This window comes from Scyliorhinus canicula, chromosome 8, assembly GCF_902713615.1.
Source record: "Scyliorhinus canicula chromosome 8, sScyCan1.1, whole genome shotgun sequence".
In the NCBI taxonomy this organism is placed as follows: domain Eukaryota; kingdom Metazoa; phylum Chordata; class Chondrichthyes; order Carcharhiniformes; family Scyliorhinidae; genus Scyliorhinus; species Scyliorhinus canicula.
The window spans coordinates 166,313,309-166,326,839 of record NC_052153.1 but is presented as its reverse complement, the minus strand read 5'-3'; the positions used below and the strand labels follow the sequence as shown (position 1 = coordinate 166,326,839).

Sequence of the window (13,531 nt, the reverse complement as noted above, 5' to 3'; positions counted from 1 at the left end):
GCCTCGCTGTAACTTCAGTAACTTTCCCCTCTGACAGATGTTCAGCTAAATGGCTTGTAATTTCTTGCTTCCTGCTTTCTTGAATTTAGGAGTCACATTCACTATTTTCCAATCTGATGGGACTTTTGCAGATTCTAGGGAATTTTAGAAAATGAAAATCAATGCGCCTACTATCTCAGAAGCAAGGCACTTGCATCACTGTTCTGCCCAAACGCACCCCCCACCTCCCGCACCATCCGGCAACCCTAGCTCCCACACCACCACTTTCACAGCACCGTACACCTGCGGCACAACAGGATGGTCTCACACAATTGCTTGTGTAAGCGGGTGTGATCAGTGCCATGTTGAATGATGTCAACCTGCTCTGCGATGAGCTGTGAGCTCCGGAACGTTAGACAATGTCTGACTCATGGCCACAGCTACACCTGGGGGTCACTTTATGCGTCACGGACACTCCATCACATGGCCATGTGGCGCAGCTGGCGTCGGTGTTCCGAGGACGACGGGGGGTTGGGGGGACACACACACCCTGCTTCACCGTTGTTCCGAACTTCGACCCCAGCGCCACTCGGTCCACTTCACAACCTCTCAGACACCGGACATAGTACAGAGGCATCTAGGTTTGGTGTAACAGTGACTTTAATTGTGACATTCACATACAAGTGCCCTAGCCCCTATAACCTAGCTGTGCCCTGCACCCGTGCCAACTTACTGCATGTCGAACTTCTTTGCATTACGAGCTCCACCACTGCGCCTTGGTGTTTCCCCCAGACAGTACAGCAGGAGTGGAGGCGGACTGCTGAGACTCCTGCCTTGCAACTTGGCTCCCTATTGGCATGCGTTTCCTGGGGCCGCCCGGTTTGGATGGACCAGGCTGCTTGGCGGGCGTGCTGGATGGTGTGGTGCCACCCTGTTCTGCCCGCTGCCCACCAGATGCACCAGGGACGGAAAAGGGGGAGTTCGAGTGTTCCGGGACCTCCCTTGCATGAGTCACCAGGACGGGCCCTAGCACCTTCTCCTCCCTCGGGGAGCCCGGTGGCCCCTGGGCCTTCCTATGGGATGGTTGTGCAAGAGGAGATGAGTGCCGTGGCATCACCGACACCTGGCGCTGCCAGTCCTGGAGGCCCGCTGTGGCATTGATCAGGTTCACAACGATGGAGCTCAGGGAGTGTGTCATCCCTGTCCGGGACTGTGCAACCTCCCTCTGGGCTTGTGTGACGCCAACCAGCATGTGAGCAAGGGGGCCAATGCTCTCAGCCATGGCCTGCTGAGACTCGGCCAGAGCCCGGAGCGCGGTGGCAATGTCCAGCTGGCTCTGGGACATGGCTGCCTGAGAGATGGCAGCCCTGTCCTGGGCCACGGATGACGTGTGCACATGAAACCCCACGCCTTTCAGAACCTGACCCGTGGCAAAAACCGTTGCCCCCACTGCCTCCACCACGGACGCCACCAGTGCGGTGTCGACCTGGGTGGCAGCCATGACCGGCACCACTCCCTGCTCCTGGATGGGGGTGGACTCCTCCAGCTGCGTCTGCAGGTGCTGGAAGGCGGCCGTCATCCCATTGTCCACTCCCTGGGTTTCCAAACGCAGTGGGTCTGTGGGTGGGTCTGGTAAGTCCAGGAACCCGGGAACCATCTGGGCGGCAGCTGGATGCTGGGGCTGGGCTGCCCTCCGACCATCCAGCCCCTCGGCTGCTGCTACCTCCACCTGCTGTACTGGTTCGGCTGTGTGGTGCGCACCAGTGAGTGTACCAGAAGCCTCATCATTAATGCGCCCAACCGAGGTGAGTGTATCTGCGATGGTGGAGGGTGTGGGTGACAGCAGTGACGCAAGGTCCATGTCCTCATCGGACCCCAGGTCTGGGGTCTCCTTGGTCGAGCCTTGGACCTATGGACGTTGTGCCCGGCCCATGTGAGGGGCCGTGACCGGTCTGTCCATCATCTGTTTGGCCGTCCTCTGTGCGTCACTGTCCAGAGTCCCCGTCCTCTGTGCGTCACTGTCCAGAGTCCCCGTCCTCTGTGCGTCACTGTCCAGAGTCCCCGTCCTCTGTGCGTCACTGTCCAGAGTCCCCGTCCTCTGTGCGTCACTGTCCAGAGTCCCCGTCCTCTGTGCGTCACTGTCCAGAGTCCCCGTCCTCTGTGCGTCACTGTCCAGAGTCCCCGTCCTCTGTGCGTCACTGTCCAGAGTCCCCGTCCTCTGTGCGTCACTGTCCAGAGTCCCCGTCCTCTGTGCGTCACTGTCCAGAGTCCCCGTCCTCTGTGCGTCACTGTCCAGAGTCCCCGTCCTCTGTGCGTCACTGTCCAGAGTCCCCGTCCTCTGTGCGTCACTGTCCAGAGTCCCCGTCCTCTGTGCGTCACTGTCCAGAGTCCCCGTCCTCTGTGCGTCACTGTCCAGAGTCCCCGTCCTCTGTGCGTCACTGTCCAGAGTCCCCGTCCTCTGTGCGTCACTGTCCAGAGTCCCCGTCCTCTGTGCGTCACTGTCCAGAGTCCCCGTCCTCTGTGCGTCACTGTCCAGATTCCCCGTCCTCTGTGCGTCCGTCTCATGGCCGTCAGTGTCCTGACTGTCTGTCTTGTGTTCGTCAGAGTAGTTTGTGTCGGTCCTCTGTGCGTCCGTCTCATGGCCGTCAGTGTCCTGACTGTCTGTCTTGTGTTCGTCAGAGTAGTTTGTGTCGGTCCTCTGTGCGTCCGTCTCCTGTGGCCCGTCTCGGAAGAGGGTCCTCCTGTCCATCTTCCTTCCCCTCTCTGGCGTGCATCCCTGTCGGCAGATGGACGTGGACCTGGACTGCGCTGGCTTGTCTGAGACAATCCGGGACGATCGTCGGCTGGCCCTGGAATACACAATAAAGCATGTGTCATTACTCACGCGGAGTCGGGTGTGAGGGGGTGGACAGGGCAGTGTGAGGGGGTGGAGTGTGAGGGGGGGAGGGGGTGCAGTGTGAGATGGGGTTAGGGGTGGAGGGGGCAGTGTGAGGGGATGGAGTGTGAGGAGGGGTTAGGGGTGGAGAGGGCAGTGTGAGGGGGTGGAGTGAGGAGGGGTTAGGGGTGGAGGGGGCAGTGTGAGGGGGTGGCGTGTGAGGAGGGGTTAGGGGTGGAGGGGGCACTGAGGGGGGTGGAGTGTGAGGGGGGTTAGGGGTGGAGGGGGCAGTGTGAGGGGGTGGAGTGTGAGGGTTAGGGGTGGAGGGGGCAGTGTGAGGGGGGTTGGGGGTGGAGTGTGAGGAGGGGTTAGGGGTGGAGAGGGCAGTGTGAGGGGGTGGAGTGTGAGGAGGGGTTGGGGTGGAGGGGGTGGAGTGAGGCGGGTTAGGGGTGGAGGGGGCAGTGTGAGGGGGTGGAATGTGAGGAGGGGTTAGGGGTGGAGGGGGCAGTGTGAGGGGCTGGAGTGTGAGGAGGGGTTAGGGGTGGAGGGGGCAGTGTGAGGGGGTAGAATGTGAGGAGGGGTGAGGGGTTAGGGGTGGAGGGGGCAGTGTGAGCGGGTGGAGTGTGAGGGGGGTTAGGGGTGGAGTGTGAGGGGGGTTAGGGGTGGAGGGGGCACTGAGGGGGGTGGAGTGTGAGGGGGTTAGGGGTGGAGGGGGCACTGAGGGGGGTGGAGTGTGAGGGGGGTTAGGGGTGGAGGGGGCAGTGTGAGGGGGTGGAGTGTGAGGGGGGTTAGGGGTGGAGGGGGCAGTGTGAGGGGGTTGGGGTGGAGGGGGCAGTGTGAGGGGGTTAGGGGTGGAGGGGGCAGTGTGAGGGGGTGGAGTGTGAGGGGGGTTAGGGGTGGAGGGGGCAGTGTGAGGGGGTGGCGTGTGAGGAGGGGTTGGGGTGGAGAGGGCAGTGTGAGGGGGTGGAGTGAGGCGGGTTAGGGGTGGAGGGGGCGGTGTGAGGGGGTGGAATGTGAGGAGGGGTTAGGGGTGGAGAGGGCAGTGTGAGGGGGTGGAGTGAGGCGGGTTAGGGGTGGAGGGGGTGGTGTGAGGGGGTGGAATGTGAGGAGGGGTTAGGGGTGGAGGGGGCAGTGTGAGGGGGGTGGAGTGTGAGGGGGTTAGGGGTGGAGGGGGCAGTGTGAGGGGGGTTAGGGGTGGAGGGGGCAGTGTGAGAGGGTGGAGTGTGAGGAGGGGTTAGGGGTGGAGGGGGCAGTGTGAGGGGCTGGAGTGTGAGGAGGGGTTAGGGGTGGAGGGGGCAGTGTGAGGGGGTTGAGTGTGAGGAGGGGTTAGGGGTGGAGTGTGAGGGGGGTTAGGGGTGGAGGGGATAGTGCAAGGGGGTGCAGTGTGAGGGGGACGGGGAGGTGAGGGGCTGAGGGAGTGTAGCCAGGCAGGGGAGTCTCACTTGGTACTACGCCTCCGATCTGGCATGGCTCTACCTCCCAGGTGGCTCCTCCCCCAGCGAGGTCCAGGGCCCTCTGCTCATGGACAGTCAGGGGGTGCAGAACAGGTGATTTCCCCCTCCGGTTCTTGCACACTCAGTATAGTTGTGGGCTGTCTTACCCTGCGGGTGGGGAAACCATCAGAGTTAGGCGGTCAGCAGCAAGACGCGCAGATGTTGGCAACATTATCACTGGGGCGACGACACTGGGCACCACGCCATGGCAGCTCGCAAGGGCGGTGTGATATGTGGTGCCCCCCCCCCCCCCCACCCCACCTGCGTTGGGGGGGGGGTGTGTGTCCCGGGGGAACTCTTGGGGTACTTACCCTGGCTGCCTTGCGGCACTGCTCTCTCGAGGGTGGGGTGTGCTCCACAGCGCTAACGGCGATGCCCACATCACGCCAGTTGCTCCAGACTGTGCTGGCCGGGTGCCGGTGGCCACTTCGTGGGCACAGGATCGCCCTCCACTCTTCCACTGGGTCCAGCAGTGTCTCCAGGTCATTGTCCCGGAACGTGGGAGCGGCACGGCGGGGCGCGGCCATCTCTCTGTGTCGGGGCCTGTGCGCGGATCGCGCACATAAAATGATGATGCGGCCTCTCATCATCCTATTGTCATGCGGTGACGGCGCCGCTCTGGTGCCATGCCCACCGCGTTTCTCGCGGCCCCGCTGCTGGCCCCTTTTTGGGGCCTGAATCGATGCTGCCGGTGGCCCGTTAGCACCATCGCGGACACTCTGACTCGCCATAGGAGAATCCCGCCCAGGGTCCTTTGTTCTGCAATTTTACCATTTCTGTAATCTCTACCCTTATTTGCTAATATGCGCTCTTAGCTTTGTACATTGTGCTTTCCTGTCACACTCTGATCATTATTTCCCTTGATGCTACTTTGCTCTCCTACCTTTTTGTCTCTGATACACTGTGTCTCCTGCCAGTGCAAGATGGCCACCGATTCCCATCTGTGCATGGTCATTAGGCCCCGCATGCGCACAAGTCCAATGACACCACTGCTGGAGCCTGCAACCTGAAATTCAAGAGTGACAGAATTAAGGGGGAGGGAAGGATTTGCCGATAAGAAGCTAAAATGTTTTCCTTGTTGGCTGTTTAACTGCAGTCATGTTAGTAACCTTTTCTAAATCCTGTTTCATTCTCCCAGTAATGTAAATAGATTTTAGGTTGCTGTGGCAGTATAAATGATGCAATTGATGGACTCCTGAAGCAGGCAAAAGATTTGGAATATTTTGAGGGAATTGTTTCAAAAAGGCCTTGATTGGGTTTTTGTGATTAATCTTATATTTTTGAAGAAGTGTCTCAGCCTTCACCTTTCTCCTTTTAATGTCCAATGCAGATAGCAAAGGAAAAGAATCAGCTGCCATGAAAGCAGATCTCCTTCGAGCGCGCAATATGAAGAGGTACATCAACCAGCTCACAGTTGCCAAGAAACAGTGTGAAAAGCGAATAAAATTGCTTGGGGGTCCATTGTATGGTCAGCAGGAAGATGGTGATGAGGCCGATGCTCCTCCAAATCAAAAGGTAAAAAGAAGGAGAATAGCTTGAGATTCCATGACATAGTAAGGTGAGCAAGCACATCTGTACGAACTTCAACAGTGTGCACGCTTTCCAGCTTTGATATAAAAATTGTGGCGTATTTTAATGACGCTTCAGCGGTATTGACAAACTTTTCTTTAATTTGTGGAAGAATAGGACTGAAGTGCGGTCCAGACTGTCAATTAAGACCATAATATGTAGGAGCAGAATTGAGTCTGCTCCACCATTCAATGAGATCATGATTGATCCTCATTTTCACTTTCCCACCTATCCTGTTATGTTTTTCAAGGAAGGAACATAATTAATTATTAATTTGTTTCCCTCTGACTTGAGCATAACCCAATTTGCTATTTCTAATTTTTGACTATTTCTTCCGTTTCTTTTCATGACAGGGACCGAGGTGCATGTGTGCGTAAGTCATTGAAGATGGCTGAGAGGGAGGTTAATAAAGCATACAGTATCCTCGGTTTTATTAATAGGAGCATTGAGTACAAGAGCAAGGAGGTTATGTTGAACTTGTTTAAGACGAGACCTCAGCTGGAATATTGCGTCTAGTACTTAGCGCTGCACTCTAGAAAGACGTGAAGGCATTTGGAGAGAGTGCAGAAAAGATCCAAGAGAATTATCCCAATCATGAGGGACTTCCGTTACTTGAGTATTGCTGAAAAGTGGAGACATTTTTTGTCAATGCTTTTCAGCTTGTACTCATGAAATGAAATGAAAATGAAAATCGCTTATTGTCACAAGTAGGCTTCAATGAAGTTACTGTGAAAAGCCCCTAGTCGCTACATTCCGGCGCCTGTCCGGGGAGGCTGGTACGGGAATCGAACCGTGCTGCTGGCCAGCTTGGTCTGCTTTAAAGCCACCGATTTAGCTGAATGAGCTAAACCAGCCCCTCATCAGGGCATTCGCAAACATGCAATGTAAGGGAAATAATTCTCCCGATGAGCACAAGCCGGAAAACTTGATAGGTGGCAAGTGAACTCTGATTGGTAGAGGTATTACCATGGAGAATGCACAAGTTGATGGTGACTGTCCGTTAACTGCCAAGCATTGTTTGAAATTTAAACCAGGCAGCTTAACTTCGGTCAAGGAATTTCCCTAAGGAATTAACTGGTGTTGACCTCCGGTTGATTGTATGTTTTCCCTTTGGCCAGGTGCTCTTTTGGTGGTTTCTTTTATCCTCTGTTTCTCCCATGCCCTCCAGTTATGAAGATAGATTGGAGAAATTGGGACTGATTTCCTTGTCATAGCTATTTAAAATCATGAGGGGTCTGGGCAGAGTAGATAGGGAGAAACCTTTCCCACCCGTGAAAGGATCGAGAATGAGAGGGCACAGGTTTCAGGTAATTTGCAAAAACAAAAGGAGAAGAATCTTTTTCATACAGTGATTGGTTAATGTTAGGAATGCACTGCCTGAGAGAATGAGCAATCGAGGCTTTCAAAAAAAATAATTAGGCTGTTATTTGATGAGGAACAATGTGAAGAGTTATGGGAGAAAAGAGAAAATTAGAACTAAGTAAGTTGCTATTTGGAGAGCCGGTGCAGACACGATGGGCTGAATGGCCTCCTTTTGCAATGTAAACGCTATGTGAAATTCTCTGATTCATAACTTGATCAGACTGCGTCACAGGTGCTGTGTCCAGTTCAGTGTTGGGCGCGAAGAAGGCATTACCATCTGGAGGCAGTGTGGAGAAGAACCACAGGCTAATCAAAGAGTCAGGAGTCTGAGTTTTGGAGAAAAGTTAGAGTGATGTAGGCTTTTCAGCTTAAGGTGGCAACGCAGAAGTGACCTTAAAGAGTATCTAAGATAGATAAAGGAATGGAAAAATAAAAGAATGGAAAAAAGTTAATGCAATACTACTTTTGGAATTTAATTTGGAGGAGGATAAGGGGGTCACGTTCAAATTATAAAAGATAAATTTAGGGTCAATGCCACTAAACTTTCATATGATTACCACTTAGAGACTAGAATTGAATCAATATGGAATTATTTGAGGTAAATTGCATTTGACTAACTTGATTGAGTTCTTTAAAGTGACAGAAGGGTTGATGGGGATAATGCAGTAATGCAGTTGATTTTGTGTATATGTATATATGGACATCCGAAAGCTGTTTGACAAAGTCCCAACAACAGACTTTTAAACAAAATTAAAGCCCATTAGAGTGCAGGGAGAGTGGCAATATAAATACAAAATTGGTTAAGGAACAAAACGTTGAGATGATCAGTGAATGGATATTCTTCAGACTGGAAGGAAGTGTGCAATGGTGTTTGCCAAGTTGATAAGATCACTGTTGATTTTCATGTATATTAATGAGCAGCACCCGGGGAACATAGGGATAATTTCAAAGGTTGCAGGTGACACAAAACTTGGCCATGGAGTAAATAATAAGGAGGATTCTAAAACAGTGGGCATAAGTTGAGAAAATGGCAGATGAAATTTAATGCCGAGGAACATTTTGGTCATAGGAAGGTGGGGAGGCAATATAAATTAAATTGAATAATTTTAAAGGGAATGCAGAAACAGAGATCATAGAGTCTGTGTTCATATAAATCTTTTGAAAGTGGCAGGACAAGTTGACAAGGCTCTTGAAAAGGTTATGGGGTCCTTAGCTTTATTAACAACGAATTAAAAGGAAGTTACACTCTTAGTCGGCATCTGTCTTGGGAGACAATGGACTGTGCCTGGGTATAGTTTAGGTTATGGATTGAATAACGTCTGCTGTGGCTGCAGAGTCCAATTCGTGAATGAAAGTCCCTTTCACCGCTAGCACGGATGAATAGCAATGGCCTGTTATTTCCTTCTGCTGGGTTCTCTCTGCTGCTATCTGATTGTTTATTTTGTTCTCTGATTTAACCACTGATGGAACCACCAATTCACCAGACATGTGTTTCCGATGTGAATCTAGGCTTTAATCGACTTACTTCAGAGCCAGCCTGTTACCTGTCGATGAACTCATAGTGAACTCAGGCTGACTCTGGACATGGGTATTTATACAGCTGCACTAGGGGGAGGAGTCGTGGGCGGAGCCAAGGGTGGAGCCCAGTACAAGTTCCTGAGTGCTCCCAGCGCTACTCCCCCTAGTGGTAGGATAGCGCTACTGCGCTTACAAAGACAGTGTGAATTAACATATATACATCTATATTACATTCACCACCACCACACCATTCCTGATCACTTGCCTCCAGGCTCTCCAATCAACAGCAAGGACTCGCATGCATTGATCGATACTTGCTCTTGTCAACTTAGGATTTCATCCGTGTATTGCAGATGTGACTGACCTATTTGTCTTGTGCTAATAGCAAACTCGCCATAGAGCATGGCTGGGATTCTCCAAAAATGGGGCTATATAACCACACCCGCCGGAAAACGGACGCTAACCACTTCAGACTTTTTTCAAAAAGTCTGGAGAATCTCCGATTTCAAGAGGGATAGCTGGGCCCCGCAGTGCGCCCCGGAGCTCCTGCTGCTGCTACAGGGCCCTGCACTTCCGGCCGCGGATCCACGCATGCGCGCGGCAGCTGTTTTCGCGCCGGCCCCCGCGCCGCATGGCGGAGTCACAGAGTGGGCTGGTGTGGAAGAAGATAGCCCCCCCCCCCCCCCCCCCCCCGGATCGTGTGCGCCCACCGATCGGTAGCCCCCGATTGCAGGCCTGGCCATCATGGAGGCCCCCCCTTGGAGTCTGGTCCCCCCCCCCCCCCCCCCCCCTCCGGTCCCCGCACCAGGACGGCCAGCGCGGCCGCGAGTCCGAGCTCCCGCTGGGTGGAACCAGGTTAGAACCACACTGGCGGGAACTCGGCCGGTCGACCACGGAGCATCGTTGCGGGGGCCTCTTTCAACGGCCCCCGACTGGCGCCGCGTCGACCATGCGTGCACGCGCAATTCTCCAGTCCGCGGAGAATCGCGTCCCGGTGTCAGAGCGGGTTGAAAGGATTTTTGATAAGAGATGTGGATTTTAATGCAGTAAATAAGTAGAAACTGCTCCCTGTAGCTGTAGGGTCATTAACCAGAAGATAAAGATTTAAGGTAGCAAAAGAGTTGGAGATGAGATTAGTTTTTTTTTTGCACATCAGGTTGTTAAGACCTGGACTGACTGCAATAAAGTGGTGGCAATCCATTCAGTACTAAATTTCAGAAAGGAATTGTATAAGTGCGTTGGTGGGAAGAAGACTGCAAGACAGTGGGGGAATGAGTCAGATAAATTGGATAGCTCGGCCAGCATAGACACAATGGGTTGGAAGGCCTCTTTCTGTATTGTGTCATTCTTTGATATGCTTAGTTGGCAACAAAGTGTGGACCAGGTTTGCTGACTTGTTTTGCAAGTTCCTGAATGTTTGAACAGATGACCTCCGGCTCCTACCCCTTGCTGCCACACTCCCATGCCAATTGGGAAGCAAACACACTCTGTTTGAAAACTTATTTGGCCGATTCTCTGCAGCCAGCCAGGCAGCTTTTATTCCTCTCTCTTCATCTTTGTATTACTAACAAACATTAGTGTTCAAGAACACTTGAAAAGACACTTTTATTAATGCCCCCATGGTTATATTTCCCTGCTTAATGCAGTGTCCAGGAAATTAATTTTTAATCCTGACTATTCCGGGAGGGTTGCCAACCTAAATAACTGATAAACAACTGCAGTTATCGTCAAATGATAATCCTGATGTGATCAGAGGGTCTTGCGGCTGTCCAGTGTGCCTCAGTGACATGAAAGTTTAAGCATCTCTGTAAACCTGCAAACCGAGCCTGTGTCGATCTCTAATGTAGCGAAAGATTACGCAGATTCGTACTTGGATTTGCCATCTCTGCCTCGTTCTTAGCAGTCTCAAACTAGCATCCAAAGTTTAATTGTACCCTCAAAAGTGTGGCAACTTTTACTTTTTAAGCATAAAAGCAGAAAATGGTCGAAATATTCAGTAGGGCAGGCAGCGTCTGCGAAACGAGATGTGGAGCTAATGTTTCAGGTTGGTGACCTTTCATCATCATTCTAGTCTGAATAATTGTTCTCTCCGGCGTTCTCACAACTCTACAAATGATGCTGTCCCAAAACTGATGACCTTTCCACATGACTTTTTTGCAGTGCCTGGCTAATTCAGCTCCCCGGTGGCTTTCACATAATTTCCTGTTTGACACTCTACACGATGAATGCTAGCATTTTAGTGTTCTACGTGCCCGTGGCATTTTTCGTTTTCTCTTAGTCACAAGATTTCCAATCCCTTTTGGTGTACTAAGTGGTTCATTATGGTAGTGTGGTCTAGAAGACTGCACTTAACAGATTCAAGTTGTGTATATAATTAAGAAATGCTTAACTAATTATCACACTGTTTATATCATTGTGTTTGAAAATAAGTGACTGTTCATGACATGCGAGGGAGTCTTACAGCGTTTTACGCAGCTGCAGTCTAAACGGAGAAGTGTAAACACCTAATTTTCAATGTCACACTTCAGAGGTTCACATTACGCGGCCACAGTTTTACTCCGAAATGGCAAACTCTAGATTTCAATTTCTATGTAAATTAAGGAAGAGCTACCCAACTGCAGTGCTTGTTTAAAACTGGCCAAGCACTGCATTGGCCGAATAAACATGCTGGGCGCGATTCTCCTCTCCCCACGTGGCGTGGGAGAATCGCGGGAGGGCCCCCCGACAAAATTCACGGCCCCCTCGTGCTCCCTGCGATTCTCTCCCCCCCCCCCACCGCTCGTTTTTCACGGCGAACGGTAATTCTCCGACCCGGATGGGCCGAGCGGCCTGCCGTTCGCGCCCGTTTCACGACGGCGGCAAACACACCTGGTCGCTGCCGTTGTGAAACAGGAGTGAGAAGCCCATTTGGGGCTTGTAGGTGGCCTAGCAAGGAAAGAGCACCACGACTGTGCTCGGGAGGGGACAGGCTCGCGATCGGTGCCCACCGATTGTCGGGCCGGCGTCCAAATCGGACGCACTATTTCCCCTCCGCCGCCCCACAAGATCAAGCCGCCACGTCTTGCGGGGCAGCTGAGGGGAAAGACGGCCACCGCGCATGCGCGGGTTCGTGCCGTCAGCGTCATGACGTCAGCCGCGCATGGAGTTGGAGCCGGCTAACCTGTGCATGCGTGGCTGACGCATTAGGTGCGCCGGCCGCATCATTCTCGGCGCGGCATCCCCGCGGCCGAGATTTACGGAGCGCCGCTCCGAGCCCCGCCGGGAGGGGAGAATAGGGGGCGAGGAGCGGCCTCCGAGGCCGTCGTGAAACTCGGCCGAGTTCACGACGGCCCTCCCGATTTTTCCCGGGAGTGGAGAATTCCGCCCGTCGTCTTTAATCCAGCTGCTGAGAGATTATCAACCTGAAACATTAGTTTTGTTTCTCTCCTAATGGTTGCGGCCTGACTTCAGAATTTTTGGCATTTTCTGTTTTTATTTCGGATGCAGGAAAATACAAATTTTCTTATGCAATCCTTCCCGGTTCAAGGGAACAAAAAGCAAACCACTACAGATGCTGGATTTAAAGCAAAACTTGCTGCCTGCATTCAACAACACAGGTAGCAACTGGAGAAGATGGGTTTGATGCTTAAATGTTAAATATGTAGAATTCTAACTATTATGAGCATTTTTATTAAATTATTTTTGACCGCTGAATAAAGTTTTTTAAACTGAGATTTCACCTGCTATTTATTGAAATCGGTGGTGGAGGGTCTGAATGTTTGTGGATGGGGAGGCAATCAAGTTGGACGGCACGGTGGGGCGGTGGTTAGCACTGCTGCCTCACAGCTCCAGGGACCCAGGTTCAATTACAGCTTTGGGTGATTGTCCGGACTCTGCACGTTCTCCCTCTGTCTGCGTGGGTTTCCTCTGGGTGCTCCTGTTTCCTCCCACAGTCCAAAAAGGTGCAGGTTAGGTGGATTGGCCATGCTAAATTGCCCCTTGGTGTCCAAAAAGGTTAGGTTGGGTTACGGAGATAGGGTGGGGATAGGCTTAAGTAATAACAATAATCTTTTATTGTCACAGGTAGACTTACATTAACACTGCAATGAAGTTACTGTGAAAAGCCCCTCGTCGCCAATTAAGGTGCTCTTTCAAGAGCCGATGGAGACTTGATGGGCCGAATGGCCTCCTTTTGCACTGTAAATTCTTTGATTATATAAAAACAAATACGGGACTGATCCCTGTGGTATGCCGCTAGCCACCGCCATCCAGTTACTCAAACAGCCTTCTACAACTACCCTTTGTGTCCCATACTAAACGGATCCATCTCGTTAAGTTTCCTTGAATTCCATGTGTTTCAACCTTCTCAATCAATCTCCCATGTCAGACCTTGTCAAAGGCTTTGCTAAAATCCATGTAAACTACATCAACTGTACTTCCATCATTCGTGCACTCATCACTTTATCAAAAAGTTCCAGCAACTTTGTTAGGCATGCCCACCATCTGAAAAAGCCATGCTGACTATCCCTAATCAACACATGCCTTTCCAAGTGGAAATTAATTCTCTACTTCACTGACGTGAGACTCATCGGTCTGTAACTCCTTGGTCTATCTCTACTACTCTTCTTGAAATGTTGAACAACAGTAACTGCTCTCCAGTCCTCCGGCACTTTCCCCATGGTCAGAGAGGAATTAAAAACTTGCGGCAGATCCGATTGATGAAGTGCCACACAACAGGGGTGTCAGCAAAGTTGCA

At 52.0% G+C, this 13,531-nt stretch overlaps 1 protein-coding gene across 2 annotated transcripts in view; it reads left to right on the top strand.

Annotated features, from left to right (window-relative positions):
* The window catches only part of snx25 (sorting nexin 25), a 326,114-nt gene that overhangs the window by 239,207 nt on the left and 73,376 nt on the right, over window positions 1-13,531 (top strand). For both annotated transcript variants that reach the window (XM_038805657.1, XM_038805656.1), the window contains exon 8: window positions 5,678-5,862. In XM_038805657.1, the coding sequence (XP_038661585.1) occupies window positions 5,678-5,862 (185 nt within the window). The remainder of the gene's footprint in view (window positions 1-5,677; window positions 5,863-13,531) is intronic.